Genomic DNA, 14,747 nt, shown 5'->3' with positions numbered 1-14,747 from the left:
CTCTTACAACTACAGATCAAAGGTAGTGAAAGCTGGTATTAAAGGATTAGCTAGGTCACATTGAAATATGTTTTAAAACAAGCCCAGGGACCTTTAGCTTTTCTGAAGCTAGTGCACACACAGAAAGGATTTTTAGGCTAACGTTGTGTGACTTTAAACAGAAAACCAAGCGATGGATTAAATCTGTGAGTCATTCCTTCAGGTGATGTGGGGAGCACTTTATGTAACACAAGCCTGGAGAACATCAGCAGTGACTGAATCTCAGAGCACAGATCCAGAGCAGAAGGTAATTCGGTGTAGCCATCACTTGTGCACATGCCCAGCTTCCCATGTTTTTATTATCTTTTGGTGGTTGCTTATAAGAAATTAGCAGCTTCAGCCCAGGCTCCTTTTTATGCTTTTCTCTGGCTGATCTCTCCTGTTTCTGTGTGTCAGGGGTGCTTTCTTCTCTGCCTGTCAGGTGAAGAGGAGTGTTTCTTTGCAAAAATGTTGATGCCACTCTCTGGACCTTATCAAGCCATAAATTCCTTTTTATTACCAGAATTTCCTCATTGAAATGAACTTACAGAGAGAGAGATTGACCCAGCTGATCCCTTCTGGGGTGAGCCTGCCTCCAGAACCTTCAGTTTAAATCAGAAGGGCTTGGGAGTGGCATCAAATCCTGGTTCACCATTTCCAGTGAGCACCAAAGCTGCCCCAGGAGGTATCAGAGTGATAAACACAGCTTGGCTTGGGGGGTGCCTTTTCCTTCCAGGCAAGACTGGCTGTAAATGTCTGTAAGACAAGTTTGAAAAGCTTTGCAGACAAAGCCCCTCAGGTTTCTCCCCAAAGCAGCCAGGCTGTCTCGATGGGAGGGTGGCTGTGCCCAGCTGATGCTGTAGAAATAGTTTTGGTATTTCACTGGAGCAAATGCCCCAGTGCAGGACCTCATCTCCTGATGTCTTCTACTCAGCACAGATAAAGATTGGTGTTGATTTTCCTCCCTTTGGGTTCAGGTTGCTGATGGCTCAGTGCAATCATGGTTAGTGCTCACAGCCACCCACAGCTGCCTGGCAGAGATAAGCCAGGCCAGCTGTGTGCAGCCAAATATTGAACTGCTTTAGACATCCAGGGGCTGGAGATGCCCCAGACACAGGGGATATTGATTAGGCTTCAGGTAATGAAGACCTCTTGCCCTTTTAATTACCCAGAGCTGGGCAGTCGAGGGGCTGGGAGGCAAACACAGCACTGAAAATTGCTGTGAGAATGGATCTAACACAGAAATTGGGTAATTTTGTGCATTTTTCTTGTTCTTATAAACTTCTGACAGCACATTTCTCTCTTGCCTGGCTGCTGAGTAACTGTGTCCTCAGATTTGGCATAGCTGAGGGTTCATCTAAACGTGTTTTATTAACTTTAGATTAATCTTGTTCATTATTTATCATTCTTTTTATTAAAACCTGCATTCGAGGCCCAGAGCTGTGGTGTGATGTAGCAGAGCTCAGACTCAAAGGGAGAATTACCAGGTGATACTTTTGTCCAGGCCGATTTCCTTAAATTGTTCTGCAATTATTTAAGCCTGGAAGATAAAAAATTGATCCAGTGGTGCTGGCAGGGCAATGGAACTGTCTGTAGCCCCACAAAAAAAAAGGGGCAGTACATAATTCATGTAGTTTTAAAATAAAACTGGAAAGAGAAAAATGGTCCAAACTGCAGGAATTGCAGAGGAGTGGAGTGTGTGGAGAGGAGCCTGGCAGGGCTGGGCAGGGCCATGACCATGGAGAGTTGTGCCAGGGGTTTGTCTTCCCTGGATAATTCCCTTTTTCCCTTCCCTGGATAATTCCCTTTTCCCTTCCCTGGATAATTCCCTTTTTCCCTTTCCTGGATAATTCCCCTTTTCCCTTCCCTGGATAATTCCCTTTTCCCTTCCCTGGATAATTCCCTTTTCCCTTTCCTGGATAATTCCCTTTTTCCCTTTCCTGGATAATTCCCCTTTTCCCTTTCCTGGATAATTCCTTTTTCCCTTTCCTGGATAATTCCCTTTTTCCCTTTCCTGGATAATTCCCCTTTTCCCTTCCCCAGGGTGCTCTGCCTGGGGCTGGTGGCACTTGGAGCCTTCTCTGCTGCTCACATTTTGTGATTCACGGGGCTGTGGGTGTTGATTGCTCAATCAAATCACAGTGAAATTTGCAATTATGGAATCTGAATTATGAGTATCCCCTACAAGCAGTTGGCAGATTTTAATAAGCAAATTGAGAACACAGCTCAGGTTCACAGGACACTCATCAGATAATCAGTTCAGCTTTAGCTTTGCCCAAATTTGCTGTAACCTTCACTTATGAGCAGTTTGAACACCAAGAAATGGAAGCAATCAGAGCAAAAAAGCCCAGCAGTCTGCAAATTATCCACCAAAAATCAGTTTTCTATACAACAACAGTGGGTATGGCTGGGGGCTGTACAACAAAATGATATTATAGCATTTGGATATATTAAAAAAAAGAGCAGGTGGGAATTTTTGGCACAGGAATACACCCAGAGCCAAGAAATTTGGCTAAATCACCTAAAAGCAAAGTGCAGAATCCTCCTGACCATCACCTGCACTGCAATGGTTGAGGGAACAGCTTCTCTCCAGGAAAAAACTTCTCTGGGAATGGCAGGGAGCAAAATAGACAGGAAAACTTCAGCACTTCCCATCCTGCAAAAAAATAAATGGATTTAAAAAAAAAAAATTAAAACAGCCATAATTTTACAGAAGTACTTTCTGCAAAAAATAATTGAATTTTGAAAAAGAAATTAAAACAGCCATAAATTTGCAGAAGTGCATTCTGAAAAAAAAAATTTATTGAATTTTGAAAAAAATTTAAAAACAGCCATAAATTTACAGAAGTTCATGATCAAATGAAGTGCCAACCAAACACTCTGAGCTGTGTTCACTCCACCTGGATTTAAATTGTTTATAGCACGGGATGAGCCTCACCTCTCCATTCAAAATGTCTCAATTAATTAATGTTTCAGTCATAGTTTGGGTTGTTTGGGTCAGTTTAAAGGGAGGATTTCATAATTTCCTTAATTTCATGTTTTTCTGTTGCCATGTGTCATGAAACATCATTTTTGTGCATCATGATTTACAGAAAACCTTCTGTTTTCCACTGAAAATCAGTTCCCACCTGTCCAGCTTGAGAATGACAGAGTGGGTGATAAGGTAGGAATTATAGCAATCATTGAAGATTGGATTAATCTCTGTAACTTTCAGCAAAGCCTATAAAAATAATAGTGTATTGTACCCACACTGTTCTTATTAAAAATGATAAATGACCCCCATTTTTTGGCTAATGCTGATCCCAAAATTTCATCATTCTCCTCAGCTTTATGGCTGCCATAATCTTGATATTTTAATAGCTTTTCCCATAATAGCCACAGAGACCTTTTTAAGTGGCAGCCCTGACTTTATGGAAGAGACTTAAAAAAAAAAAAAAAATATCAAGAAGAGTTTCTTCTCTTGAAGGCAGAGGCAAAATATGTGCATGTCCCAAGAGGGGCAAGCAGAGAAATGTTATTTTGGCAAAGCACAGGCCTAAGTTAATAATTACTCAGAATTTCTGTGCAGCTTTCACTGTAGAGTAAATAATGGAAATGAAGAAAAATAAGGTTACAAGATGTCCTGGGTCTGTGCAGGGGATGACCAGGCACAGGGATTGCAGCTCGTGGGGTTTCTCCTCTCCTTTAAAAACAGCAAATACAGGTCAGAAATTGAGTAATAGTCTATGTCGGAGAGATCTGCTTTAAAGGGGAAATGAAAAGCGTGGGAAATGAGGCAAAAATCACATGGAAAGGGCTCCAGATTAGACAGGAGAAGTTTGTCATGCATTCCTCAAGGAATTAGAGGCTCATGTGTGATTAGAGCCACGGACTGCCCGTTGCTGCTGGCTCCTTGTGCTCCAAGGCTCCGTGCTGGTGACTTTGGGAAACCTTTCCCTCACCAGGAGCCACCCCAGGCTGTGTTTGAAGTGTCTGTTTGCTCAGGAGTTACAAATTGCCTGTGGGATGCGAGCTGCCTGTCACTTCCAGAGCAATTAGAGAGGCAGACCTTATCAAAAGGAACCTGTCAGCTTGGAGGAGCCATAAATATTGCACCAGGATCTCTCAGGAAATCAAAGGCAGTGGGAGGGAGTGTTTATTTACATGTTGCTACACAAGCAGAAGCACTTAGAGATGCTCCAGTCCCTGGGCTCCATGTTCCATTAGTCCCAAGGGGTTTGAGAGAGGGAGAGAGAGAGAATTAGCCAGTTTTAAATGTTACAGAGCAATAATGGACTGCTCCTAATGTCCAGTTCTGTGTCATTTGGGCAGTTGGATCTCTCTGGCATTGATAGGAAGGCAGAGCTGCACATTCAGACTTTTACTGTGTTCCAAATTAACAGAGTTTGAAGGTGGCTTTGGGAGGATTTCAGTGTTTTGCCCTCTAGAAATGTGTCTCCTTTAGACCCTTCTGCACTGGGTTCTTCATTTTGGAGGAACCCCAGCTCATCATTTGTTCCTGTCTGTGATCAGACCTGCTCCTCTTGCCCAGCCTCCTGTGTCCCGCTTACCCAGGGCTTCCAACCCTTAAATCTTGTACAGCAATCTATTTTAAAGATCTTTAAATTTTATATAGCAATAATGGACTGCTCCTAATATGTAATTGTGTCATTTGGGCAATTGGATCTCGCTAACATTAATAGGAAGGCAAAGCTGCACCTTCAGACCTTTACTGTGTTCTTCAGTTTTATGCAGCCAAATTAACAGAGTTTGAAGGTGGCTTTGGGGGTGATGTCAATTTTTTGCCCTCTAGAAATGGGTCTCCTTTAGTCCCTTTTGCACTGGGTTCTTTGTTTTAGAGGAATCCCATTTGTTCCTGTCTTTAATCAGATCTCCTCCTCTTGCCCAGCCTCCTGTGCCCTGCTTACCCAGCCCTTACAACCCTTAAATATTATATTGCAGTATATTTTAGATATCTTTAAATTTTATATAGCAATAGTGCACTGCTCCTAATGTCCAGTTCTGTGTCATTTGGGCAGTTGGATCTCTCTGGCATTGATAGGAAGGCAGAGCTGCACCTTCAGACCTTTACTGTGTTCTTCAGTTTTATACAGCCAAATTAGCAGAGTTTGGAGGTGGCTTTGGGGGGATTTCAGTGTTTTGCCCTCTAGAAATGGGTCTCATTCACTTCCTTCAACCAGTTTGGAGGGATCCCAGCTCATCCATTTGTTTCTCTCTTTGGTCAGACCCGCTCCTCTTGCCCAGGGCTCCCAAGCTGGCCCTCAGCTCCAGTGACAGAATTATCCCAGACTTTTTAACTGAGGCAGAGCCTGGGAAAAGCTCCTACAATGATTATAGGGCTGGAAAGTCCTGAAAATGCCAGCACAAGGGCTCTCAGTGGCTCTCACCAGCAAAGAGATGAGAACTCCTTAAGCCAAAGGCATCATTAGCCCACAAGCACAGAACCACAGACTACAATGAAAATATTTAACCTGGAAATTAGAAGGCTTTTAGCAATTATAGTGATACTGGCTCACAGAGAAAAGCAGGAGCTCTTTCTGGGGTGCAATTATACCTACAAGACCTCCTGGAGGAGGATGGGAGGCACAGGGATTGATCCAGAAATTCCCTCCCCACTGTTTTCCTGTGGTCAGGTCACCATTTCCACTTTCTGTGAATTGCAGAGCTCAGGGGGCTCTGGTGGAAACCTTGGTGTGAGGAGTCACTCCAATTTCAACACCTCTGTGCCTCTGTGCATCCCAGGGCATGGATGTTTATTTGCCTGGTGCTGGCTGCTTCTGGAGGAGCAAGATAATTGTTCACCGAGAGTAAATTTAACAAAAAAAAAACCAGCAAACTTAACTACTTGCAGAAAAAATAATAAGCTGGCTGGGAATGGTACCTTGTTTGCTCTGAGTATCCTCTTGACATCAGCATGAGGTTCCTTCTAATGAGATGCACATGTGTAAATATGATGATTAGATATTCCCTCATAAACAGAATTATCGTGCATTTCTAAAAGTCTAGGCAGGCATTTTTGAGTCCTGTTGTTTCAAATAAATAAATAAAGGCCAAAAGGCTGCATTCAGCCTCTTCTGGCTGGGAGCAGTGGGACGTGAGGGCAGAATATATTTTCCAAAGTACCTAATGGTAGTTGAGGTCAATTACAGCCACAACTCATTAGAGTATTAAAACAAGAATGTGATTTTTTAGTATAATTAGTGTTCCCTTAGAAAACTGCAGCAGTCTTGTATCCACTCCAGGCTCTTTGAGTGTGTTTGGGCATTTGGCTCAGGCAGATAAAACAGGGTTAGACTGCATTAACCTCACTCACAGCCTCTGCAACGTCTCTCACTTCTTCTTTATGGCTCAAATAACTTCCAAAGACGCCTTATAAAACACAGAGCCCTGTCTAATTAGTCACAGAGAAGATTACAGCTGCTTAATTTAGTGTTCAGTTTTCTGCTGATTCAGAAATTCCTGAGGAATAAAGCATCCAGTGGGTGATAACACAACTCGGCACATCCTCCTCACAACTGGCTTTAAGGGGGGAAAAAAAATTAATTAGGGAGGATGAAAGCAAAGCCATGGGCAGGCTGGAGTGTTCACAACAAAAAGGTGAGATTCCTGTGAAATGCATTTTATTCTGGATGAATTTGAAGGAGTAGCAGGAATATCAGGTCTGTGTGTGGGATTGGAAGCATCACAGCTGGAAATTTGCATTTGGAGTGATCCCTTTTCCTCTGGTCCTAAAAATATGAACCAGACACAGTTAGGGTGATAAAAGGGGCACCTTGATGTAAGGAGCCTTAAGTGCACAAATTCAGCAGGTGGAAAAGGCTGAGGATGCACCCTGCTCATGATTTCTGTACAATTTTTATAGATTCTGCAAATTAGCTTATCTGACAAGAACACCCCAATTAGGAACCTGCCCAGTGAATTAATGCCCCCAGTTCTAAATTCTCCCCCTTCGGATGAGATCCAGGCACAAAAATTTGTCTCAAAAAGCCGTTTTCAGCCTTGGTTTCTAAGGAGAGCCAGGACAGCACAGGGATCCTGGAATTTGTTTTGTCTCTCTACCTAGGAAAGCACTGAACATAAGCTATGGTATAAAATATATGTTTAGAGAATACAGAGAATGTATGAAAGAAAAAAGGGTAAAAACCAAAATGGCATCAGAGAATATAAGAAGTAAAAAGTGGTAAAAACCAATAGAGGATCAGAGAATATAGAGAAGATAAAAAGGTAAAAAACCAAAAGGGCATTAGTGAATATATGAAGTAAAAAAGGTAAAAACCAAAACAGAGCATATAAAAAAACCAAACCAAAAACCAAACATATATATCAGAGAATATAAAGAAGAAAAAAAGGTAAAAACCAAAATGGCATCAGGGAATATAGAGAAGATAAAAAGGTAAAAACAAAAACGTTATCAGAGAATCTATGAAAGAAGAAAAAGTAGAAACCAAAACAGAGCATGTAAAAAAAAAACAAACCAAAAACCAAACATATATATCAGAGAATATATAAAAGAAAAAAGGTGAAATAACAAAATGGCATCAGGGAATATAGAGAAGATAAAAAAGGTAAAAACCAAAACGGCATCAGGGAATACAAAGAAGAAAAAAAGGTGAAAAAACAAAATGGCATCAGGGAATATAGAGAAGATAAAAAGTTAAAAAGGGCATCAGGGAATATAGAGAAGACAAAAAGGTGCAATCCACCAGGCCATCAGCAGCCATGGGGCTCATTCCATGGGCTGTGCTGTCTCCGTTTTTCCCTGCTCACAGCGGGTCCCTTGTTCTTGCAGAGCTGACCTACGCCTGGATCTTCAACGAGTACCCCACCTTTGTGCACCAGGACAACCGGCGCTTCGTGTCCCAGGAGACCGGGAACCTGTACATCGCCAAGGTGGAGACCTCGGACGTGGGCAACTACACCTGCGTGGTGACCAACACCGTGACCAACAGCAAGGTGCTGGGGCCACCCACGCCCCTCGTCCTCAGGAACGACGGTAGGACCCTCCCCAGCTGCCCCTGATGGCTTTGCTGTGTTTTCGTGGCTGGATGTCGCCCAGAAAGTAAAAATTGGGTGAAATGTTTCTGTTGGAGTGTCTTGGTTTGGAAAGACAGGTGTCTGCTAAGGAAGGCAGGAGCCTCCCCTGAAATGGAAAATGTAAATCCCCTCCCTGTCAATTGTTATAAATTTTAGATTAAGGGGCTCTCAGGCAAAAAATATGGGAGCAGGAATAACAGTTCTTTAGTAGGGAAGAAAATAAAAAGATAAAATAAGCAATGCAGTAAACCAAAACAACACTGACAGAGTCAGAACACAGCCTGACACCCTGTGGGTCAGGGTGTTGGGAGCAATCCAATTGGAAATGTGGCTCAGCCCTCCTGCAGTGCCAGGGGTGGTTCTGCTGGAGCAGGGATCCTGGACAAGGGTCTAGTCTTCCTCTGAAGATCCAATGGAAGAAGCAGCTGCTGTTCCTCTGGGAAATGCAGTGGAGAAGCCGTGCTGGTGTTCCAGAATCTCAGATTATATCCAGGTAGGAATGTTTGGCTCATCCCTCTGGGCAGAGCATCTCCCAATAGGATTCTGTAGTTCTTATCAGCCATGCAGTGACATTCAACAGCCTGTTATCAGCAGATGTCCCCCAGAGGGAGGAGTGGCTATGGAAGGGATAAAGAAAACTGCCCCCTTAACAGGAGACAACTGCCATCCAGATGGCAAATAGAATCCAATTTGCTTGGCAATCCAGGACATGAAGAGTTTTCCCCCTCTCACAGTTTTTCAGTGATGCTGGAGCTGGGGCTCAGACTCATGGACAGCCAAAGCTGCTCTCCCCACAGCTGGAGCGACTCTGAGAGTCAGGCAGTAATTACAAAAGAAAAACCCAGTGGGAGTTGGCCAAAGACAGGAAACAAAATAGATTTTAGAGTCTGGACATAGCAGTTTTTCTCATTTTATGCAGCCCAAAAGTGAACAAAGGCACTTTGTCGTTTCGGTAACTGTTAGCTCAGCCTGTGTTTCCCAGCAGAATTAGAGCTATTATTAGTGGTCTGTGGAATAATACAAAAAAGGAGAGAAGAAAGCAAAAGAGGATTTCTAAATTTATACAGACAATTGATCTGTATCATCATTTTGGAGCAGATAAGAAAAATATATTTGCATGTTAATTTCCCATTAAAATTAATTAAAATGTCTCTGTTTAAAGGCTAACAGTTGGGACATTTGTTCCAGGAATAGAAATGCAATGTTAGCAACTTCTCCTGGAAGAAGATCCACTGTCACCTCGTGGGATTTGACAAAAATTCCTTGCTTGGAAAATGCAGGCTCTGTACTGCAGCCTCCTGCCCATCAGGTTGACACAATCCCTGTGGATGGAGTGGGAAATGCTGCTGGTGATGAGAATTGTCACAGCTGGACTGGAAGGGGTGGAGGTGCTGCTTTTCCAGCTCTGCTCCATATCTGCCCTCCCTTTCAGGGAATTCTGTGATCCCACAAACACAGCAGCAGCAAATCTGTCCCTCTGAGTCCACAGTGAGCCATGACATGGATGGCAGAGAGCAGTGTTTAAATTTGCCTTGTGCTAACAATTGCAGTTATGAAATAATCTTTTTTAATATACCAATAATAGGATTTTTTTTTTTCAAGTCCTACTGGAAGAGGTGGAGAGGAACTTGGTACAGAGGTGCAGTGATAGAACAAAGGGAAATGGCTTTAAACTGATGGGGCAGGGATAGATGGGGAAGGAATTGTTCCCTGTGAGGGTGGGGAGGCCCTGGCACAGCTCTGGCAGCCCCATGCCACTCCAAAACCTGTTGGGACCATCCAGATGTTGAGAGCTGCTGCTTCCCTATTTCTCTTTCAAATGTGGGATTTGCCATGCCAGGACTGAAACAGTAACAGTGGGAAAGGACCAAAATAGTCCTGGAATAAAATTGCCATCAGCAGCAGCTGTATGGGCCAATTAAACTGCAACGTTTCACAGGTGTTGTCAGGAAATGCATATCAAATCCGCAGAAAAATTAGCCTCCTCCTGAATCCCTGGGACTTTCAGCCCAAAAAAAAAAAAAAGCGTTTTTAAGCTTTGAAATTGGAAGAAAGACACAGAAGCCTCTGAAATGCCAGCACATGAAGCAGCTGATGTGCCCTGACACCGGGAGTGCTCTCCAAGCCACAAACCCAGGCTCTGCTTTAGCCCTTTATTTCCTCCTCCATCCCTGCCACCTGCACAGCTAAGTCAGATGTTCAATCACCCAGGAACAGCAGGAAAAATGAGGATTTCCTGCATGGAAATGATCTTGGATTCAGGATGGAGATGTCTCAACTGCTCTGATGTTGCTGCTATAAAGAGGAGACAGCAGGACTCACTTCATACCCTGTACATATTTATGGAGATAGGCAGGGTGTCATTGCAGCAGGAGCCTTGTGGTTTTGCCGGTACAAATCCCGATTTTTCCAGGTGCAAATCCTGATTTTTCAGTGGATGGAGTTCACAGTGAGGCTGGGAGAGGCCAGAGCTGTAGGGCTGAGGGGAGTGGTGGCTGTAGTTGGTGTCCCAGAGCCCCAGGGAAACATTCCCACCCCACTGGGGGGTTTTATCCCCCTGGAATTTCTCAGCTCTCCAGGCCCAGCCCAAGGCAAAGAAATGGGAATAAATAAAAACTGAGTGAAGAGAAGGGGGAAACGATCTCCACAAGTTCTATCAGCTGCTGCTTTGGAGACCACAGGGCAGTTCTTGGCTTGATTGAAGCTCACCCATCAAATATTCAGCACAGATTTTGGAGAAATTTAGGCAAGATTGCAAAAATTTAGCAGGTCCCAGTTGGGAAAACAGCATTTTGAGCTTTTGGAGGGTGCAGTGTTAACATGCAGAGGGCCAATGTGTGACATGCTACGTAATTCCTGTTTGTATGGTTTGTAAATGCTGGAATGTCACCAGAGAATCCCAGATTTCCTGTTTCGTGTGCTGGGCAGGACACGAATATGGGGAGAGTATCCATATTTTTAATAAATGTATTTACATTTGACAACAGAGGCTGTGCAGCAGCTACTTTGTTGAACATTTATTTGCAATTAATGTGTTGGAAGAAAGATGACATAACCTGCTCTTGCATCAGAACAGGGAACATTCAGGTCAGCGAGCAGAGGTGGGCTTGGTGTAAGCCTCACACCCAGCATTTCCAGCTTCATCTCTGGAAAATTAAAGGAAAAAACCAGGATTTTCTTGCATCCAATGTGAAAAGCAAGAGCAGTCAGCAATCACAGGCCAACCTCAGCAGCTCTGACGTGCCCCAGTGTCACTGCAGGCTTCTGCTGGCTCATTTCTGGATTTTTGGGATTCTCCAGGGCTGACCCAGCTCCTCTCCTGCCTTGGCCACCGTCCAGGAGGTGCCGCACTGTTGAGACTGGAACTGCAATCATCAATTAGCTGATAATCACTATTGGTGGAATTATATGTGCTGGGTTTAAGACAGTGCAGTGGCTGGAAATGGAGCCATTTGTCAGGGGTATAATGGCCTTTTTATGTGCACAAATTTTTAAACACAATTTCATAAAGAGGCTGCCACGCTCCGTGATTTACTGGGGCAGTAAAAAATAAAGAAATTACCCGAGGAGTAGAAGATCTCCGTGCATTGAAATCCTGGAAGTTAATAGCAATATCTGTGTTAACTCCAGGGATTTTAAAACTTTTTTCCTAATGGCTGTTTGTTCCACGTTCCATTTCTAGAAGATGCTGAACCTCCCTGATTATTGCTCCCTTTATTTCACAAGTTACCTGCAAAAATCCTGCATATTCAAAAGCAAAAAGTAACAGAGCCATGAAGAGATTTTAATCTTTGGCAGATGGTGTGGAGAGTTGGTTCAGCTTCTCCTCTGGCAGTAAATGGGAAAAGAGCCCACACTCCACGGCTGTTAGGAACAAGCCATGTTTAAAATGAATGGATTAATTGGGCAAGTAATGATGTATAGAACAGCTCTGTGCTAGCACGGGAACACTTGTGAATTTACTGCTGAAATTCAACCAAGCCTTAGCATCTCCTTTATGTTCCCAGGGGTGATGGGAGAGTATGAGCCCAAAATAGAAGTGCAGTTCCCAGAAACTGTTCCATCTGCGAAAGGCACCACGGTGAAACTGGAGTGCTTTGCCTTGGGCAAGTAAGTTTGGATCCATTATTATTATTAATTATTATTCCTGCAGCTCCTCACGTTGGTGGTGCTGGGTTTGTGGGGTTTGCAGCAGTTCCTGACGACCCACTTCCCTCAGCAGGAGTTACTTGTGGCCAGTCTTCAGAGCAGCCACGGGGCTTGGGGACTCTTCTTTCTGGAGTAAACACTGCCAACACTTCCAAAATGTTGGGACTGGCAGGAAAATCATCACAAAATGGATGGTTTGGGTTGGAAGGGACCTTGAATCCCATCCAGTACCACCCCTGCTGTGGGCAGGGACACCTTCCACCATCCCAGGCTGCTCCAAGCCCCGTCTTTTGGGCACTTTTAGAGCAGCCACAGCTTCTCTGGGCAACCCCTGCCAGGGCCTCCCCACCTTCAAATGGATGTGTTTTTACAGCAGAACCCCAAATTCAGCTGGTTCAAACCAGCATTTTAATAATAAGATGTCTCCTGCTTATACACCGCCATAAACACATTCCCTTTTATGTTCCACATAACCCACCCATAATAAAACCCCTCTGGACCCTGTGCCAGGCCCCTCACTCTGACCACGGCTCCCTCTGCCTGTGTTATTGTGCTTTCTCTCCCTTCCTCAGCCCGGTGCCCACCATCAGCTGGAGGAGGGCGGATGGGAAGCAGCTGCCCAGGAAGGCGCGGAGGCACCGCTCCAGCGGGCTCCTGGAGATCCCCAACTTCCAGCAGGAGGATGCCGGGCTCTACGAATGCGTGGCTGAAAATGTCAGAGGCAAAAACGTGGCACGGGGACAGCTGACGTTTTATGGTAAGCAGGCTGCCCGCTTTCAGGGCTTCTTTATTGCAGTCGGTGCAATCTGCAGTAAATATTTTGTGAGGACGTAATTTCGCCAGGATATTTTTGAAATGACTTTCTTTTCAAATGGCACATCTCGAGAAGGGTGTAATTTGAAATAAAACCTGGCTGAATGGTGCATATTAATTAGGAATCAGAGCAGCTAGAACAAAAACACATCCCCAGAAGGACATTGGCATGGAAACGTGCTGGAAATGCTTAGAAAAGGACTTTTTCCTTCTCGTGGCTGGGAGGGTAAGGCAGGAAATCTGGGGGAGCATCCTCGTGTTATAGCTTGGGATTTGTGATGTATGGGTTGCCCCAGCTTTTGTGGATAAGTGTTAATTGCTGATAACCAATTAAGAACAGCTTTCAAGAGGATCAGTGATTGAAGAACAGGGGGAGTTGGGATTTAACAGTGTCAGGGCAGAGCCCTCTCCCCTCCAAGGCTTTCTGCACCTGCTCTTCCCTGGCTGCAATCACAGCCCTTGAGCTAGGCACTGTGAAATGCCAAATTTCAGCCTCCTAGGCCTGTTCTGTTAAATAGAAGAGGCATTCATCCCTCTGATCCTGCTGCCCATCCCCAAATTTTTGCTGAGAACAGCCCACAAAGCAAACTGGAATTGTGGCTTTGCCTGTGTAGAGGTGAGTGGGAGCTGCAGGGAGGGGATTTAGGGGCACAAGGGGCTGGGTTTGGTACCAAAGTCCTGTTGGAGATGTTTTGGAGAGGAGAAGCTGCAGGTTCCACACCCAACAGATGTGCAGAAACCTCCAGAGCATCCAAAAAATCCTGCTTGTGTTGCTCCCCTGGTTCCATCCCATGTTGTTCAGAGAAAATATGGACAAAAATTCCGAGTTTTCTCCCCCAAATGCTCCTGAGCTCCTGTCAGCAGGGATGATTGGGTTGAACTCCAGAGATGAGGAGAATGGGTTTTGATTTATAATGACTTTGCCACAGAAAAAGAGTTTGGGAGCCAACCCTTCTGGCCAAACTGAATTGAATTTGGTGGGCAATGTAAGTTTAGGGCTTTTTTTAAGTAGGGATGTTTTCAAATTGGAAATATCTCTGAGAGAAATTTCATTTAGAAATCAGAACTTTGGGGGCTTCCATTTCAAATAAACATTTCTCCTTTTAAAACTGAGGGAAATATAAAATGAGAAAACATTAAAAAGGAGTGAAAGAACAAGAACAAAGTGAAATTTTTCGTGTTAAGGAAAGAATCTGGGGTTGATTTGAATGGGTTTTAATTTTTTTAATTAGATGATTTAAAGATTCCTTTTTCTGTGCTGTGTTTTTCTCCTGATTTTCCCCATGTGGAGAGTAAATTAAAAGACTCATCAGTTGTACAGATTTGCTGTACCCACAGCCAGAGCTGCCTTCCTTGGAAAGCAGCAAATGGAGCCTTTGGAACACTCCCACCATAGCATATATCGAGTTATAATCTCATTATTGTAATGAATTTACCACTCTGGATCCTACACAAAAGCTGCCACTGTGGCTCCTGCTGCTTTTCACACCCATTGTGGCATTTCAGCAGGGAATCTCGAGGGTTTTTGGGAAGAGGAGTGTCCTGCTCTCAGTCTGTCATGCTGGGAACTCTTTCCATCTCTTCCCTGGGAGAGGAGGAAATCCCCAGGGAGAGGTGGCAGACAGGCGCCTCCCCTGCTGCAGGTTTTAAAGATAATTCACTAAAACGTCATCCTTCTTGTCTTGAGGATGGTGATTTTCCAGGGAACTGGTTGGGTTTTTTAGGGTAACTTG

General features: G+C 44.1%; 1 protein-coding gene across 1 annotated transcript in view; it reads left to right on the top strand.

Moving 5' to 3' along the window:
* CNTN4 (contactin 4) overlaps positions 1-14,747 on the top strand; it is a 102,065-nt gene that overhangs the window by 25,103 nt on the left and 62,215 nt on the right. Inside the window, exons 4-6 of the mRNA XM_041465675.1 lie at positions 7,808-8,011; positions 12,060-12,162; positions 12,774-12,958. Of these exons, the coding sequence (XP_041321609.1) occupies positions 7,808-8,011; positions 12,060-12,162; positions 12,774-12,958 (492 nt within the window). The remainder of the gene's footprint in view (positions 1-7,807; positions 8,012-12,059; positions 12,163-12,773; positions 12,959-14,747) is intronic.

This window comes from Pyrgilauda ruficollis, unplaced genomic scaffold, assembly GCF_017590135.1.
Source record: "Pyrgilauda ruficollis isolate IOZ18807 unplaced genomic scaffold, ASM1759013v1 scaffold10, whole genome shotgun sequence".
NCBI classification, from domain to species: Eukaryota; Metazoa; Chordata; class Aves; order Passeriformes; family Passeridae; genus Pyrgilauda; species Pyrgilauda ruficollis.
Note: the sequence above shows the minus strand (reverse complement) of the source record. Positions and strands in the feature narration are given on the sequence as shown.